At 51.6% G+C, this 16398-nt stretch overlaps 7 protein-coding genes across 7 annotated transcripts; 4 read left to right on the top strand and 3 right to left on the bottom strand.

Moving 5' to 3' along the window:
* Positions 1–71: 71 nt before the first annotated feature.
* BDV14DRAFT_11137 (uncharacterized protein) lies at positions 72–1350 on the bottom strand. The gene has a single exon (XM_073765692.1). The coding sequence runs from the start codon at positions 1113–1115 to the stop codon at positions 78–80; it is 1038 nt and encodes a 345-aa protein (XP_073622372.1). The 5' UTR covers positions 1116–1350; the 3' UTR covers positions 72–77.
* On the bottom strand, positions 1351–2321 carry BDV14DRAFT_11136 (EMI1 family protein). The gene is made up of 2 exons (XM_073765691.1): positions 1572–2321; positions 1351–1518 (listed from the first exon to the last, which is right to left on the bottom strand). Exon 1 carries the CDS (start codon positions 2278–2280, stop codon positions 1639–1641), a length of 642 nt encoding a protein of 213 aa, XP_073622371.1. The 5' UTR covers positions 2281–2321; the 3' UTR covers positions 1351–1518; positions 1572–1638.
* A 252-nt stretch (positions 2322–2573) lies between these two features.
* On the top strand, positions 2574–7294 carry BDV14DRAFT_193774 (RNA12 protein-domain-containing protein; the record flags this gene model as incomplete). The annotated part of the gene is made up of 5 exons (XM_073771826.1): positions 2574–2805; positions 2856–3372; positions 3403–5097; positions 5507–5767; positions 5821–7294. The coding sequence occupies 5 exons, from the start codon at positions 2574–2576 to the stop codon at positions 7292–7294; spliced, it is 4179 nt and encodes a 1392-aa protein (XP_073622370.1).
* Positions 7295–7625: 331 nt separating this feature from the next.
* ilv3C (putative dihydroxy-acid dehydratase) lies at positions 7626–9558 on the top strand. The gene is made up of 3 exons (XM_073765687.1): positions 7626–8063; positions 8119–8330; positions 8378–9558. Exons 1-3 carry the CDS (start codon positions 7646–7648, stop codon positions 9545–9547), a joined length of 1800 nt encoding a protein of 599 aa, XP_073622369.1. The 5' UTR covers positions 7626–7645; the 3' UTR covers positions 9548–9558.
* A 156-nt stretch (positions 9559–9714) lies between these two features.
* BDV14DRAFT_11092 (chromosome segregation protein) lies at positions 9715–12853 on the top strand. Its single transcript, XM_073765674.1, has 8 exons — positions 9715–9824; positions 9898–10055; positions 10119–10270; positions 10328–11271; positions 11318–11452; positions 11497–11628; positions 11672–11970; positions 12018–12853. The coding sequence occupies exons 1-8, from the start codon at positions 9788–9790 to the stop codon at positions 12684–12686; spliced, it is 2526 nt and encodes an 841-aa protein (XP_073622368.1). The 5' UTR covers positions 9715–9787; the 3' UTR covers positions 12687–12853.
* A 1-nt stretch (position 12854) lies between these two features.
* BDV14DRAFT_11093 (uncharacterized protein) lies at positions 12855–14315 on the top strand. The gene is made up of 2 exons (XM_073765676.1): positions 12855–13249; positions 13324–14315. The coding sequence occupies exons 1-2, from the start codon at positions 12958–12960 to the stop codon at positions 14139–14141; spliced, it is 1110 nt and encodes a 369-aa protein (XP_073622367.1). The 5' UTR covers positions 12855–12957; the 3' UTR covers positions 14142–14315.
* A 64-nt stretch (positions 14316–14379) lies between these two features.
* On the bottom strand, positions 14380–15982 carry BDV14DRAFT_11097 (putative tetracycline transporter). The gene is made up of 2 exons (XM_073765677.1): positions 15849–15982; positions 14380–15791 (listed from the first exon to the last, which is right to left on the bottom strand). The coding sequence occupies exons 1-2, from the start codon at positions 15915–15917 to the stop codon at positions 14490–14492; spliced, it is 1371 nt and encodes a 456-aa protein (XP_073622366.1). The 5' UTR covers positions 15918–15982; the 3' UTR covers positions 14380–14489.
* Between the last annotated feature and the right edge of the window lie 416 nt (positions 15983–16398).

Here is a 16398-nt window from a genome sequence, read left to right as displayed (position 1 = left end):
GCGGTTCTATACGCCATACTCCCTCGAGCACCTCATAATCAAAATCAAAATCAAAAACGTTTATAACTAAAGAAAGTTCAACTCTCCTCCCCAATCTCCTCCAGCGTATCCATCCTCACCCCAGAAGGACTGCTTCTCGCAGAACTAGGCGGACTCATCCCCTCACTCCGCGCATGCCTCGGAACACTCTTAGTAGGACTATATTGCTTCTGCGGCACAGGAACCTTCGTCGGCCGATACTCAGCCTGGTAATTCTGTCTCTGCCGCTCGCTCATCCTCCGCGCACGCCTGGTCGCCTCTTCGACCATGGACAGTTCGCCCGCTTTCAGCATCGAATTAAGCACATCTTCACCGATCACCACAGCGCCAGACAGAAACTCATACATGTAATCAAGCCGTTGCTCAGCTAACGCAAACATAGTCCACAGATTCCGAATGAGCATCTCGTCGTCTTTCGGCGTCGGCGGCTTCAAAATACCCTTTCGAGGAATATGCGTGTGATGCATAGGAGAACGAGGATACCCATATTGGTCCTGGGCAGAGCTAGGCCGTGAACTCCTAGGTGACGGTAATCGAGAACCGCGCGAGAACCGCCCATACCATCCAGGCGGATACCGCTGCCCGTCGTAGGAGTCATTTGAGCCCGCCGAGCCCGTCGGGCTGCCGCTGCGACTACCCCCGGGGCTCCCACCACTCGGACTCCCAGCGCCATAGACGTAGTTCGACTTCCGGCCTTTCTTCCGCCGCTGGTGGTACTGGCTTAGCCCGGGGGCTGAGGGCATCGATGCGCCCTCTGGAATTTCCTCAATAGAACCCCAGTGGACATTGCGATGTTGCTGCGAGGTGCGGAAGTATCGCTCTGCATTGGGATCAATGTTTTCATCGGGGATATAGTTCTTGTCATAGGGGTAGATATAGTTTGAGTTTGGACCATGGCCCATTTCACCGGTAGCACGAACAGCGTTCGAGCGCTGCTCCTTGAGCCGGTTCCGGCGGTGCGAGACGTCGTTGTCGTTGCTGCTGCCTTCGAAGATGTTTCTTCTGGATGAGCGCTGCGTGAAGACCGACATGATTATGTCGGCCACTTGGTCGACGAAGGTATAGAGCGACATCATGTAACTGATCAATGATCAATGGTCGAGTCGAGTCGAGTACATATAAGTTTCGCTTGTTATAGTTGCGCTCGGCAATATATGCTGAGCTGAGCAGGGCAGAGCAAAACACTTTTGGTATGGGAAATGGGCGCGCGAGGTCGAGCGCGGGTTTCTCTTATGTAGCTTCATGTTTGCTGTGCGGACAAAAGTGTGCACAATGGTTGTTATCTTGTTGCAGGTGCTTTGTGTTATTTGCGAGGACAAAGTAGACTGTCGAGGACTTCTTTGAGCTCATGAATGAGGGATCTGCAGGAGGTGAAGAAGGGAGTTCGTCTTTGTCTTTATTCATTAATGGTGATATCTCCATGTTATACAGTTATTGTACATCTCGAAGCTCAAAAAGGGAAGGAAGGCCAAGGTATCTCTAAAACTCATCAGTACAAAGACAACTGCAGGAATAGCTAAAACACCACTCACATAATCAAAAGTCCCTAACGAGGCTATGTCATCGCCGGAAGCCGACACCTCCACTCTACCTCAACATCTACCGTTCCGCGTCCTCCTCCATCAAAGACTCCCACATCGTATTGAAATCCCCCTGGAACGCATCCTTGACTGGCTCCATCCTGATATCCCAGACATCCTCACTGCTCGGCCCTGTCCTATACTTGATCGCCTTCTTCCGATTATGTTCCCTGATTGCTCTCCTTCGTTCAACATCACCAGCCGTCCTCGTCTTCATGCAAACCCAGAAATTTTCCCAGTGCTCGCTGCATGAGCGCATTTCACCATAGCGGTAGACGTTCACAAACTGGCCGCCTAGTGACTGGCAGAAAAAAGCGTAGTCGAAAGCGGAGCGGCAGGACATTTCGTCTGCGTAGAGTGATTCGGGTGCTATTGAGGCTGGGACGGAGGGGTTTGGGGATTGTGGTGTGGATTGAGTTGCTGCTGCTGTCACAGCTGTGCTTGCGCTTGAGGATTGTGCGGATTTATCGGCTTTGTTAACGTCTGATTTTAAGCTCTCCCATAGTTGTGAGAATTCGGCGTCTGCTTGTTCTTCGCGGGTGAGCTTTCGCGGTGCCTGTTCTGGTTGTGGTAGTGGGAGGGTTTCGGGTAAAGGAGGTGTCGATTGAGTCGATTGTGACTCGTCCTTTTTCGAGCTTGAAGAGTTCCAGAGCCAGCCCATCTTGTCTATGCTTGTGTCTATGTTGTAGATGTTTATCGAAGTAATTGCGGTGATGACCCGCGATAGCTGCGGAGATAATAAAAATATGTTTGTCTCGTTTGCCCTGTTTGTTTCCGCCCTTCCCCCATGATGCCCGTAAGTTTCGCTGTTATGACAAGACCAAAACGGACCCGTAACAAACCCACCGGTTCGATCTGGTACGATCACTTGACGTCACTCATCGCAAACCAGATCGAGGCTCCTCTTCGGCTCTACTCGTCCTGTGTTTCCATCATGCTTCAACTCTCGCAATCATGATGCGAGCCCTGTTTGCTGGCAGGGCGTCCCACGGTTACCAGCGTCTTCCATGTTGGAAGAGTCCGATTGCTTCAGCTGCTTATCGGGCTCCTAAGCCTTTTATATTCGCCCGACATGCAGCGACAGCTGCAGCATCGGATACAGGTTCCCTGAGTTCGGCGCATGTTAGTTCTCTAGAGACCGGGCATATTGAACTGGCTGAAAATGAGGGGTTGATTTTCGTGAATAGTGAGTAAACTGTGCTATATCTTAATCTTACAATTGGTCTAACGATATAGATATCTTCCCACCAAAGCTTCAATGGCTGCTCCTCCTCGGTCCTCTCAACGGCACACACTCATACGAGAAAGCCTTGAAGCGCATTGACCGACCACACCTCGCAGCCTCAGATCCACCACGTATTATCCGCCAAATCCTACCGAAAGGCCTGGGCATCGACGTCAAAGACATCATTCCCCGGTTCCGCGAAGGCGGCGCATTCGTTAAGTATGCGCGCAAAGCAGGAACAACAGATAATGAAATCGAGGCCGCAATTAAGGACCACTTAGAAAAATACCCTCTTCGACCATGGTTCAACCCATTGCAGCGGGCGAGTGCTGCGCAGGTGCAGGGCAGGCCGTGGATTGAGGATCTCTATCGCATTCCTAGCCAGCGGATTCGAGTTGAGTTTCACACGGCTGTACCGGAGGGTTCGGCGACAGAGTTGAGCACGGAAGTGCTATATTCGGTGTTCCGGCGATACGGGAAACTCAGGGATATCGAGCCGCAGCCGGCAGATTCGAAGGTCACACCGAGGTATGCGTTGGTAGAATTCTCGCTTCCTAGCAATGCTGTTACAGCCAAGAACTGTGTGCATGGGTTTACTATACCTCCTGAGGGAGGTGGCGGCAAGTCTGGCACCCGCGTCAAGATCAAGTATGAGCGGAAGATTAGACTGTCGATGATCAAGGACTGGCTCTTGAGCCATCCTCGTCTTGTCATTCCTGCCGTTGCTGCTATTCTCGCCGCCGTTACAGTGACTATCTTCGACCCTATCCGTACCTTTTTCATTAAAATGAAAGTCAAGGCAACGCTACACACTGAAGGAAACAGCGTACTCCAGTGGATTCGAGCTCAGTTCAGCAAAGCAAATATCTACTTCGGGAAGGATAAGTCAGATACTGGGGGACTGACAGCGATCTGGGAGGACCGTCAGGGCGATATCGAGCAACTCAACTCATGGCTGACTGAGAGCGCCGAGACGTTCATTGTAATCCACGGTCCTCGCGGCTCAGGCAAGCGCGAGTTGGTCTTGGACCGCACCCTCAAGTCCAACAAGCACAAGCTTGTTATCGACTGCAAACAGCTCCAGGAGGCTAAAGGTGACACGGCCAAGATCGCCCGGGCAGCTAGCCAAGTTGGCTACCGTCCGATCTTCTCCTGGATGAACAGTATCAGCAGCTTCATTGATCTAGCGGCGCAAGGAATGATCGGTACCAAGGCCGGATTCTCCGAGACCCTGGATGCTCAGCTCAGCAACATCTGGAACAACACTGCTACAGCTTTGAAGAGAATCACGCTAGAGCAAAGGAAGAAGACTGATGCGGATGCGTCGCTTTCTGACGACGAGTACTTGGAGGCCCATCCTGAATTGCGCCCGGTCGTGGTTATCGACAACTACCTTCACAACCCTGACGGCAGTGTCGTCTACGACAAGATCACAGAATGGGCCGCTGGTCTGACGACCGGAAACATTGCACACGTCATCTTCTTGACCACTGATGTCTCTTTCTCCAAGCCTCTGAGCAAGGCATTGCCTAACTCGGTGTTCCGCACCATTTCCTTGGGCGATTGCTCTCTTGATGTTGGCCGGAGGTATGTGCTCAACCATTTGGAACATGAAGCCAAAAGCAAGCACCGTGAGCCAAGTAAGGAAGAAGACTTGTCAGAGCTGGATAGCTGTATTGAAGTCTTGGGCGGACGCGTCACAGATCTTGAATTCATGGCCGTGCGCATTGAAGCCGGAGAAACACCTCGCGGCGCTGTGACCAAGATCGTGGAGCAGTCGGCTTCTGAAATCTTAAAGATGTTTATCTTGACGCCCGAGACCGACTCACAGTCCTGGACTCACCAGCAGGCCTGGCATCTGATCAAGACCATTGCACATTCCAAGGATGGCAGCGTACCTTACAACCTCGTCCTCCAATCCGATCTTTTCAAATCCGGTGGCCAAGTCCTTCGTGACCTCGAGCAAGCAGAGCTTATCTCCATTGTCAGTGTCAACGGTTCTCCTGAACGCGTCAAGGCCGGCAGACCAGTTTACCAGGCTGTGTTCAAGCGATTGACCGAGAACAAGACCCTGAGCAACCGCTTGGATCTTGAGGTTCTAGCGCAACTAATCGGCAAAGAGAACAAGAGCATTGGAGGATACGAAGAAGAGCTCCGTGTACTTGGACAGCTCCCGAAGCAACCACGCGAGCTCACTGGAAGAATTCAGTGGCTCTTGAACAAGGTCTACAGCTCGCAGGAGAAGATCGCGAAGTATGAAGCTGAGAGCGCTGCGCTGCAGAAGGCCTTGAAGAGCCAGCATTAAGTGCTACTTACACTCTTATCTCTGTATATAATCAATATCAATTACTGTATTTATGAAGAATAAATTCATCTCTATATCTTTGATTATGAAGCACATTCAATTCCTGTCATCCCATATCATTTCATTGTTTCGAACCCAGCGCAAGATGCTGATGTAAGCTGTAATTTACCGTACGGTGAATATCCACCACTTCCAAGTTTGTCCAACTTCTCACTCTACCAAAAAACTCCCCAGTCACACTCGATAAATGTTCCGATGGATAAACATATAGAGATCACTTCCCTATCATAATTTTCCGGCGGGGATATCCCTCCCTTTCCCAACTTCAACTTAATAATTCCTTTCCCAGAGGTAGAGACACAAAGAACAGACCGCCATGGACACCATCCGAGAAGCCTACGAGGGGCTCGAGCTGAACTCGGTAATTCAGACAACGTTACTCGCCTCAGTGGTTATCATCATAGCTACGCGCATTTCCAGCGGTTTTCAGAGCTATGCGGCAAGGGCACCAGAGACAGCGCAGCCGCGCCGGCCGAGGATAGTGCCATACTGGATACCTTGGTTTGGCCACAGTCTGTCGTTTGCGAGGAACCATATAGATTTCCTCGAGAGTGCCAAGTAAGTACAACCGTTTCTCTTCTTTAGGATTATAATTGACTGTGATGTGACAGGAACACACTGAACGAGGCTGTTTTCAGCATCGTGATGGGTGGCGCAAGACACAACGTCGTCATGTCCCCGTCGATGATCAAATCCGTTTTGACCTTTAGAGGAGTAACAACAGCCCCCTTAATCAAGCACATCTCAAAGAAGGTCCTCGGAGACCGCGGCGTATTTGAGAAGTTGAGTGCCTCAGACCACCAAGTCTTCATCCACAACATCCCGAACCAATTCATGCATGAACCGTCCCTGACTCAGACTTCAACGGCCGCTGGGCGTTTCGTTGAGAGGGAGACACCTAACCTAGTTACTTTCTGCGCGGCGGCTATTGACCAGATGCTCTGGGAGCGGCCGGCCGATGTCTCTGTTGTTGAGGGGACGCAGCAGCCAACCTGTGAAGTGGACTTTTTTACGCTGATCAGGCAGTTTGTTGGAACGGCGACAACTACTTCGCTGTTTGGTCAGGCTATTCTGGATACGTTTCCTAACTTGCTTGAAGATGTCTGGAGCATGGATGATCAGTTTGCGACGCTGTCGATGGGCCCTCCTCGGTATCTGACACCGGGAATATCGAAGGCTTATATTGCGCGTGACAAGCTCCTCGATACTCTTGCTGTGTTCCATCAAGCATTATTGCTGTGGGACGAGGGCAAGGGTGTCCCCATGGAGTTCCGCGATCTCCGCGACCTTGACGACGTCTCGGACCCGATCAAGAACCGTGTGCGAAAGGCAAAAGAGTTGGGATTGTCGCCACGTGAAAGCGCTCCTGCGCACCTAGCTCTCCTTTGGGCCATGAATGGAAACTCGCCAAACATTGTGTTCTACCACCTTCTCCGTCTATACACCAACCCTACACTCCTAGAGGACGTCCGAAAAGAGATCGCACCGTTCGTTCAGGTGTCAAGACCAACAAGAGAAGAAACCGGGTTCCCTATCCTGGAAGCACCTAGACTTTCCATTGATGTTGATAAGCTCGAGTCGTGCGAGCTATTGAAAGCTTCTTTTTACGAAACATTACGACTGGACTCGGCTGGTCTTTCGTTTAGACAATTAACCTCAGACCTAACCGTCACCGAGACGGAGGAAGAAGCCAAATTTGCTGGCCGCTCCTCACAATGTTCATACTTTCTAAAAAAAGACGACCTCCTCATAATCCCTCACGGCGTCGTTCACAACGACCCCACATACTTCTCCAATCCAGACCGATTCAACCACCTTCGCTTCCTCAAGATAGACCCTGTTACCGGCGAAAAACGCGCCGAATTCGATACGATGACTCCATTTGGAGGTGGAATGCCTGCTTGCAAGGGACGGGCTTTTGCAGAGAAAAAGATCCTCGCATTATCGGCTGCTATTATATCAATTTGGCAGGTTACAGGGGCGAAAGGGAAGGAGTTGAAGATCCCAGAGCACAAGATCTCGAGCGCTGCTTTTATGCCGAAGAATGATATCCGAGTGAGGATATCGTCACGATTCTTTTCATGATGTACATAGAACTTGAGGCAATGGTTTTGAAGAATATAGAGTAATTTGGCAACAAATGGCAGCGGATAAAGCACTGACAATGCGGGGAAGTACTGGGACGCTTATACCTAGAGTGACTGCGGAGTAATCTAGCGAATCGAAGAACAGTAGATAACAAGCAAGACCCATCCTGTGACAGCCCAAGAGCGGGCATTGGAGAACAAGACCAGTGTGGATTTCTGGAGAAGAATCCGTCCCGGACTTGTGCCGATGCAACTGAGCCGATCTCATAAAGACTATAAATGCGTGCCAGCCCAGGATCTACCCTTTCAGTATGTACCTCTCAGCTCACCAAATACAACGCAGGAAATCATGTCGCAAGACGAAGCACCTCCCATCGCAGGAGACTACGACCTGTCAACACCCATCCCCTCAACATCGGGCCTCCGCCAAGGCCTAACCTCCTACGGCGACGCGCACTTCTCCCTCTTCCTGCGCAAAGTCTTCGTCAAAGCATTAGGATACTCCGAAGATGCCCTATCGCGCCCCATAATCGGAATAATAAACACCTACTCGGGATTCAACCCTTGCCACGGCAATGTCCCGCAGCTTATTGAGGCTACTAAGCGGGGGATTCACCTCAATGGTGGATTGGCAGTTGAATTTCCTACCATTAGTGTTGCCGAGTCGTTCTCGGCGCCTACTAGTATGTTTTTGAGAAATTTGATGAGTATGGATACGGAGGAGATGATCAGGGCGCAGCCGTTGGATGCTTGTGTTATGATTGGGGGTATGCTCTCTTCCTTTTCTTACAACAAGGGTTTGACGTGGACTGACAAGTCCAGGATGTGATAAGACTGTTCCGGCGCAACTGATGGGGGGTATATCAGCGAATAAGCCTATTCTTCCTCTAATCACCGGACCCATGATGCCCGGTAGCCATCGAGGGAAGAGAATAGGCGCTTGCACCGATTGCCGCAATAACTGGGCTGCGTTCCGAGCTGGCGAGATCGATATCGAGGAGATTTCTGAGATAAATGAGGAACTTGCGCCGACGGTAAGCCCTGGAACCTAAAATGGCTAGGATTATGCTGACAAGCCTAGATCGGCACATGCGGTGTCATGGGAACCGCAAGTACCATGGCTTGTATCACCGCTGCGCTGGGTATGATGCCCCTGCGAGGAGCATCCGCGCCGGCAGTATCCTCTGCTAGAGCCCGAGTTGCGGAAGAAACGGGAGCAAATGCTGTACGGACAGCTCGTGAAAAGTGGAAGCCGCAGGATATTCTGTCGAAGGAGTCTTTTCTCAACGCGATCATCGTTCTGCAGGCCATTGGCGGCTCGACGAATGCAGTGGTACATCTGATGGCTATTGCGAATCGGCATCCTAAAGTCCAGGGCGTCATAACACTGCAGACATTCGAAGAAGTTGGGCGCAAGACACCACTGCTTGTGGACCTCAAACCCAGTGGTGACAACTACATGAATGATTTCCATAATGCCGGGGGCATGTTAGCGCTTTTACACACTCTGCGGCCACTCCTATACCTGTCAGCAAAGACCATAACTGGCCAAACATTAGGTGAAGTCCTCGACGCTTCACCATTCAAAGAGTTCCCTCTATCCCGCCAGATCATCAGACCATTATCAAACCCGCTCTACCCAACCTCATCACTGGTGGTGCTTACAGGGAACATCGCACCAAACGGCGCAGTGATGAAGGCGTCAGCTTCAAAAGACCGCAGTCTTCTCAAGCACAAGGGACCCGCGGTTGTATTCGCCAACTCCGCTGACCTTGCGAAGCGCATCGATGACCCAGATCTAGAAGTGACAAAAGACTCGATCCTTGTTCTCCAGAATATCGGCCCAATCGGCAACCCCGGGATGCCGGAAGCCGGTCTCCTGCCAATCCCGCGGAAGCTCGCAAGTCAGGGCGTAAAAGACATGCTGCGCATCTCGGACGGACGAATGTCTGGTACAGCTGGTGGGACGATCATCCTGCATGTTTCGCCGGAGTCAGCGGTGCCGGAGTCGCCATTTGGTATTGTCCAGACGGGTGATATTATCACATGCGATGTAGAGAGTAGGACATTACGTCTGGAAATCTCAGATGAAGAATTGAAGAAGCGGATTGAAGCCAGGGTAGCGGCTACGAAAGTAGAAAAGAAACCGAAGCAGAGGGGGTACCGCGGGCTGTATGAGCGGTCGGTTAACCAGGCACAAGATGGAGCTGACTTTGATTTCTTAACGGCAGATGGAGGGGAAAGAGACTAGTAGCATTAGAGATTGATAGTCAAATTAGAATCATTGATGTACCTGTGCCCTGACCCTGTGCCCTAAGCCCGCCTTTTACCCGATACGGCTAAAACGCGTCGCGCTCCCGACGCGTCTCCCGGACCGACACCTGCGCTCCTCCGCGGTGTCTCCATAGCAATTGTCTAGAAGTTTAATACGACATGCTAAAGGGAGATCGGTGATTTCATCATCTCATTCAGTACTTAATAAAACTTCAATATGTCTGAACCAATGCGACCCAGGGGTCGACCAGCCCGTGAGTTTCATCCATCGGAAACTGCCAATGATCTTTGCACCTGCATTCGCTAACACATTGCTTAATTCCATAGATACACCCGGAACAACAGTCTTAACATATACACCCGACGGCCGATACATTGTCACTGGCGGCTCGAACTCCGCGATTAGAATATACACCGTCGGACAAGATGGCGAGCCGAAGACCGTGGAAGAGGGCGCTGATGGACATCTCGGGATAGGCGCTACGGTAGGAATCGCTGTTCACCAAGCTATGAAAACAGTCAAAGTTGTGGTGGTCTAATGATTGCAGAACGAATACTTCTTCATGGGCGCCGAAGACGGAACAGTATGGCAGTACGAAATACCCTCGGGACGAATGGAGAAGTTACTCGTACGATGCGCGCTACCGGTACGGGATATTGCTGTTTCAAAGGATAAGGAGTGGATTGCTGTTGCGAGCGAGTGAGTTACCAACCACTTCCTGTATAGAATGATTTGGCTAGTGCTAACGCTGCAAAGCGAGCTTACAGTGAAACTCGTGAACATCGACGATATGACAAAGGTCAAGTACCTGCGTGAACAAGCCAAAGGCACGAAACATATCTCTTTCGATCCGAATAGGCGGTTTGTGGCGGTTTCGTGCACGGACGGCATTGTATACCTTTATTCCATGGACACGGAGGAGCCCGAACTGGTGAAGAAGCTAGACGGTGTTATTCGACGGCTAGAGCCTGAGGAAGAAGCGACTGCGAGGGTGGTATGGCATCCTGACGGGACTGCTTTTGCAGTAGCTGAAGCGACGAGGGATATTGCGGTCTACTCTGTCGGGGAGTGGAAGAAGGAGATGACTTTCTCTGATGGTCATAACGGAGACATCACAGCCCTGAGCTGGTCTCCTAATGGGGCGCTCCTGGTGACTGCTGCGAAGGATGGACAGGTTCTGCTCTGGGAGAGCAAGGCGCAGAAGGTTCTTCACCGATATGACTTCCCGAATGTTATCAACCTCGACTGGCATCCGACCAAGAACGCTCTATCACTTACGACATCTGATGGCGAACTTTTTATCTACGATGGGTTTCTGTCGAACGACCACCAGGCTCAGCTTAACAAGCCGCTTCAAGCCGCTCCTATATTCCCAGGCGCGTTGACTGAAATCTCCGATAATGCGAGGAAGCCATTGACGAACCGACCAAAGGAAATGCCGCAAAGGCCACGAATGGGGAGCCCTGACTCGCTAGATGATATCCTCGGGTACGACGAGGATATGGCGGACTTTGTTGACGATGATGATGGTGCAGGCTACGCAGAGGGAATCAATGGACACGGAAAGCGTACAAATGGCCATCTCGGTGATATTGACGGGCACATGGATAAGCGGATGTTCACATCGTTCGCGAAGCCAAAGGTTCATCCGCCGCTTCAGCCTGGGAGCACACCGTGGAGAGGAAACCGACGGTACCTCTGTAGGCTCTTCATCTGCTGTTTGAGAATGGTGGACTGACAATATAGGTTTGAACCTGACGGGAGCCGTGTGGACCGTCGACCAAGAGACGCATAACACGGTGACAGTGGAGTTCTACGACCGGGAGCTGCACCGTGATTTCCACTTTACAGACCCGTATATTTATGATCGGGCGTGCCTTAGTATGTCGCCTTGTCGGAAGTTGGACCACAGCTAACGATAGCAGATGAAAACGGAGCTCTATTCTCCAACAACCCTAGTGACGGCAGCCCTGCGACGATCTTTTACCGTCCACACGAGACATGGACCACCCGGGCAGACTGGAGGACCCAACTGCCGCAAGGAGAGAACATCCGAGGTATGGATTTTCCGCAGTTGATAGGCGAAGCTAACGATATCAGCGCTGGCGCTTAGCGATTCGTACATCGTTGCAGTAACAACAAAGGACTACGTCCGCGTATATACACTATACGGCACACCCTTCAAGGTGTATCGACAGAAGAGCCCGGCCGTGACATGCGCCGCCTGGCGAGACTATGTCATGACCATTGGAAATGGACCACTAGGTAGTGATGGCCGAATGGCGACACTGCGGTATTCGGTTGAGAACGTCAAGCGCGATGAGATCTGCCAGAACGAGGACGTCGTTGCTCTTCCGGAAGATGCTGAGCTGAAGAGCGTGTTCTTCACCGATACAGGAGTGAGTCTTCGCCAAATCGCTTTGCAAGGCTGTACTAACAGGATTAGGACCCCTGCATCTACGACTCTGAAGGCGTACTCCTAATCCTCCAACACTGGCGCACGCAAGGTCAAGCCCGCTGGGTCCCCCTCCTCGACACAAAGCAACTAGAGCGTCTAGCAAGCGGACGCAAAGAAGAAACCTACTGGCCAGTCGCAGTCGCACAAGACAAATTCCACTGCATCATCTTGAAGGGAGGAGATAAGTACCCGTACTTCCCGCGCCCCATGCTCAGCGAATTCGAGTTCCGGATACCTATCTCCGACAAGCCGAGCAAGGCATCAGGAGACGAAGAAGAGGAAACTACTGCGGCGCGTAACGATAGCATGCGTCTTGAGGAATCCTTTGTCCGTGGTAACTTGCTACTTTCCCTCTTCCAAGACTTGGTCTCGTCTACGCATGCGACGGCAACACAGCGCGCTGAGCTCTCGCGGAAAGAGCTAGAGCTAGACAAGCTCCTCCTACAGCTTCTTGCTATTGAATGCCGTGAAGGTGAAGAGCGCGGAATGAAGGCATTGGAACTGGTTCAAATGATGAAAGACCGCAATGGCAAGATGGTCGAGGCAGCTGTCAAGGTTGCACAGCGGTATAACCGGGGCGTGCTGGAGGATAAGATCCGCGAGCTGGCTGAGCGGCGGTATACGGGGGCGGACGACGACGACGAACTTGCATTTTGATGAAATGTATGATTAGCTTTTAGCAGCTTGGTTAGATTGCTTTATACCATGAATCTGGAGTGAAGTTGGTAATGCTGTTGTTTCATTGGCGACTTGTGTACCTGGAGTAGTACTAGTAAGTGCCGGTGGGTCAACGTCATCATTCTTCAACCAATTTCTCTTCTGCTTACTCCGATACTTCTCGACTTTTCTTTAACATCTACTCTGTACACTCCCCCCTTCAAAGACCACAGTACTCTAATGCATTAGTTTGATAATCCCAACCCTCGCGATGCCGAAGCTCGCCATCCCTTCCAACTCCTCCCCCTCACTCTCCTCCCGCGTCATTCGCACCCGTCGCCATCTACACCGGCGGCCTCGATCCATCCGCAGTTCAAGATGCGCATCCTCACAAGTCCGCCCTTTCGCATCAGAAGTCCGTCGTGACCGCTCGCCTCAAAATTGCATACCTGTCTACCCTGCCCAACCGGGGCTCACATCCAAATACTCCATCACAAACAATTTAAATAGAAACCAAGGCGATCATAAACCACCCGATGAGCCGATCATCAAGCTCGGCAATAGTGAGTTCCTATCCTCTTACACTTATACCTCCGAAAGCAAAGAACCAATCCAGCTAACTGTATTGTGTCTCTAGCCCTCCGAACGCTCTCCCCACTCCTCCCAACAATCCTCACAAACCCATTGCCACCAAACATCCTCTCGCCAAGCGTAACACTGCACCTCTTCCCCTCAACGCACCCGCACCTACCAACAGTCAAAGGCCGAACCCTCTACCGCGCAGCGCTCTGGGCCGTCCCAGTAGCATGGAGTAGCGTCCCGCTGGTCGGGAACGTCAATTTGCAAATTCTCAGCGAGCGGATTGTACGTGCGGGAACGGTACTGGGGCAAGGACATGGCGGTGGCGCGCAGCAGACGGCGCATGATTGTGGTGGTGGGTGTGGGGAGGGAGGGGACGAGAGGTTGGTTGTTAGGTGGCGGACGGAACGGACGCATGGAGCGAGTGAGTCGAAGTCGAGGTCTGCTGTGCCGGATTTCAAGTCTTCGAGCCCTTCATCATCGCCGTCACAGCTTTCGGGTACACCATCCACAAACGAGACGGCCAACAGCAAAGCCAGCACCGGGACAAATAAAGGTCTCTCCGTCCTGCTGGGCGGTGACGCACCAATCTTCAAACTCTCCCGCGACGACGAGTTCACAGGCCTATTCATCTTTTCTTTCGACGAGGAAGGCCGAGTTCTTACACAGACGATCGAACATGCCGAGGACGCAAGCGGATGGGAGCGCACAGCGAAGTTCGTTACGCTGACGGATTGGCTTATCGGAAAGGCAAGAGGGTCATTAGAGAATGAGCCGCAGCCCGGTCTTGTCGGGTGTTCAGCTCACCATCACCACCATCATCAGGGACAGGACCATGGACGGTGGCGGCGGGACGGGGAGGGGTCGTCTTCATAAAGGCTGTTCGCTGTCTCACCTATGGAGTCTTGCGCAGCTTGCGAATAAGGATAGACCCTGGACTGGAGTTGTGAGATGTGTACGTTATATCTGTCTATTTGCTGTTCTGGACAATCTCCTTTCACCATTATAGTCAGGCTTTACTCTGATTTGTACTATTACTTTACTTATACCCATACCCAATTGAATATGAACAATTCATGCGCTATGTCAATTTAGATGATTTATGATCACTCAATCCGACGACCAGCATCGGAAACCATCCCAATTTGATGCAAACTAGATATACAATACATTACAGGTCAATCTGAGTCACTGATATACCAAGAGGCGCACTCAATCATCAAATTACGCCTTCTTTGCCTCAGGCTTAGCAACAACCGGCCTCCTCAACCCCCCAAAAACACCGATACAAACTCCCACCATAACCACACTCCCCGTGAGGTACGCAACCTCCCTTCCAACCCACCAGAACAACGAGCAAAAGAGCACCGGCCCCGCGGCGCGGCCAACCTGGCCCCAGCTCCGGAGTCGGCCTAGCACAACACCCCTCTCTTCTTCGCGCGCTTCGAGAGAGCCCAGACTATTCAGCCCCGTGACGACCGTTGCGCTGGTTACGGCTAGGAACGAAGCGGCGGTATACAGTCCTGCAAGACTGGTTACGCGCGAAAGAAGGAAGAAGGATATCGTTGCTGACACAACGCCGATGCGCACGGTTGTAAGTGGGTTGAGCCGGCGGACTATACTCCCCTGAAGCAGTGAAGCAATTAGGCCCATGGTCGAAAGAAGACGCCCATTGAGTGCCGCGGGGGAGGCAGTAGAGTTCGTATAGAACGTCGCCGTTAGGAAAGGGAGCGAGAACTCCATTCCCGAGAAGGGAAGGAGGAAGGCGAGGTGCAGGATATTCAGGATGGTAGGGTTATTCGTGTATTGCTTTCCTTGAGGCTCCAAGGCGCCGTTGACCTTCTTCTTTCCCTTGGCATCTTTGCCCGCTCCCTTGGAGGCCTCCGATTCCAACTGCGCACCCACACCCGTCAGGCGCGGATGCGTCTCCGGCAACCGCGCATAAATATAGATCGTCTCGAGCAGTATAAGCGCCAATGAAACCCCCGCGGCCGTCGCAAATGGATTCGCCGCAACACTCGTAATGGTAGACAAATAAGCGCCCAGCGCCGGTCCAAACGTAAATGCAATACTAAAGCATGCGCCGACAAGGGCCATATAGGACCCACGCTGACTGGGGTCGGAAATATCCGTCGCGATGGCATGCGCAAGCTGGACGTTGCCCTCGCTCAGACCACCAACAACGCGACTGGCTAGGAACGTGCGGAAGTCTGTTGCGGCAACCCAGAGCGCGACGCTGAGTGTGTTCCCGGCCATTGAGGCCAGTAGGGCAGCGCGCCGGCCATATTTGTCGGAGAGACGTCCGATGAATGGGGCTGCTATTGCTTGGAGGAGGGAGAATAGGGAGCCTAACGCGCCGCCTAGGAGGACGATGTCGTAGCTCGAGTCGATGGGTTTGGCGAAGGCGTTTTTGTAGGCATGTAGGTAGTCGAAGATTTTGTTGAGGGTTGAGATTGAGGAGGGGTCGGAGTTGCGGTAGAAGGTTAGGAGGGAGGGGAAGAGGGGGAGGATGAATGTGAATGAGATCTGTTGCGATTGTTAGTGCTTTGTAGGCTGGAAGTATAGGTGGAAGTGAAGCCATACAAGGTCGAGTAATAGGGAGGTCATTAAGACCCGGAGGATCTTGTTTCGCTGGTCTGCGGGCACTGCCATGGTGTAGACGGTATATTTGAGTAAAATTCTTAATGAAGCGACATAAGTAGTAAAAATATGAGAAGATGCAAGCTGGCCCTTGTTTTGGAATGCAGAAGATTGATTAATCAGGTCACGTTCCAGACGAGGCACATTATGTCATACGCGGGTGGGCCTGAACTATATACGGCATACTGTTCGAACAAAAGGGCAATAACTCTTATTACACGTAATCAAGCGTATACCGCCTAATCAACCGCCTACCTTGTAAGCTTTGCCTTAATATCTCTTTTAATTCTTAATATAATCTCCTATTTGTTTAAATAAGACTACAGAATGCCTCGGCCATCTATAAATCTTGAGCCTTTTCAGGCAGAGATCTCTAACCTATACCAAACTGGCACAAATCCTCGTGCTATTGCAGATATCATCAGCAATCGATATGGGATTAAGGTTGGAGAGCGTACGATTAAGACCCGTCTCAGTATATGGGGTTCTCAGA

Source organism: Aspergillus stella-maris, assembly GCF_047715825.1.
Source record: "Aspergillus stella-maris strain CBS 113639 unplaced genomic scaffold BDV14scaffold_103, whole genome shotgun sequence".
In the NCBI taxonomy this organism is placed as follows: domain Eukaryota; kingdom Fungi; phylum Ascomycota; class Eurotiomycetes; order Eurotiales; family Aspergillaceae; genus Aspergillus; species Aspergillus stella-maris.
Note: the sequence above shows the minus strand (reverse complement) of the source record. Positions and strands in the feature narration are given on the sequence as shown.

What these genes read in the sequence shown, in the direction of transcription:
- BDV14DRAFT_11097 (XM_073765677.1), bottom strand. Translation starts at nt 15,917, where the DNA reads ATGGCAGTGCCCGCAGACCAGCGAAACAAGATCCTCCGGGTCTTAATG. An exon ending in CCTCCCTATTACTCGACCTT is followed by an intron (nt 15,792 to 15,848) that starts GTATGGCTTCAC and finishes CAATCGCAACAG; the next exon opens with ATCTCATTCACATTCATCCT.
- ilv3C (XM_073765687.1), top strand. Translation starts at nt 7,646, where the DNA reads ATGTCGCAAGACGAAGCACCTCCCATCGCAGGAGACTACGACCTGTCA. An exon ending in TGCTTGTGTTATGATTGGGG is followed by an intron (nt 8,064 to 8,118) that starts GTATGCTCTCTT and finishes TGACAAGTCCAG; the next exon opens with GATGTGATAAGACTGTTCCG. An exon ending in ATGAGGAACTTGCGCCGACG is followed by an intron (nt 8,331 to 8,377) that starts GTAAGCCCTGGA and finishes TGACAAGCCTAG; the next exon opens with ATCGGCACATGCGGTGTCAT.
- BDV14DRAFT_11092 (XM_073765674.1), top strand. Translation starts at nt 9,788, where the DNA reads ATGTCTGAACCAATGCGACCCAGGGGTCGACCAGCCC. An exon ending in GCAAGGAGAGAACATCCGAG is followed by an intron (nt 11,629 to 11,671) that starts GTATGGATTTTC and finishes TAACGATATCAG; the next exon opens with CGCTGGCGCTTAGCGATTCG. An exon ending in TGTTCTTCACCGATACAGGA is followed by an intron (nt 11,971 to 12,017) that starts GTGAGTCTTCGC and finishes TAACAGGATTAG; the next exon opens with GACCCCTGCATCTACGACTC.
- BDV14DRAFT_11137 (XM_073765692.1), bottom strand. Translation starts at nt 1,115, where the DNA reads ATGATGTCGCTCTATACCTTCGTCGACCAAGTGGCCGACATAATCATG.
- BDV14DRAFT_11093 (XM_073765676.1), top strand. Translation starts at nt 12,958, where the DNA reads ATGCCGAAGCTCGCCATCCCTTCCAACTCCTCCCCCTCACTCTCCTCC. An exon ending in GATCATCAAGCTCGGCAATA is followed by an intron (nt 13,250 to 13,323) that starts GTGAGTTCCTAT and finishes TTGTGTCTCTAG; the next exon opens with CCCTCCGAACGCTCTCCCCA.
- BDV14DRAFT_11136 (XM_073765691.1), bottom strand. Translation starts at nt 2,280, where the DNA reads ATGGGCTGGCTCTGGAACTCTTCAAGCTCGAAAAAGGACGAGTCACAA.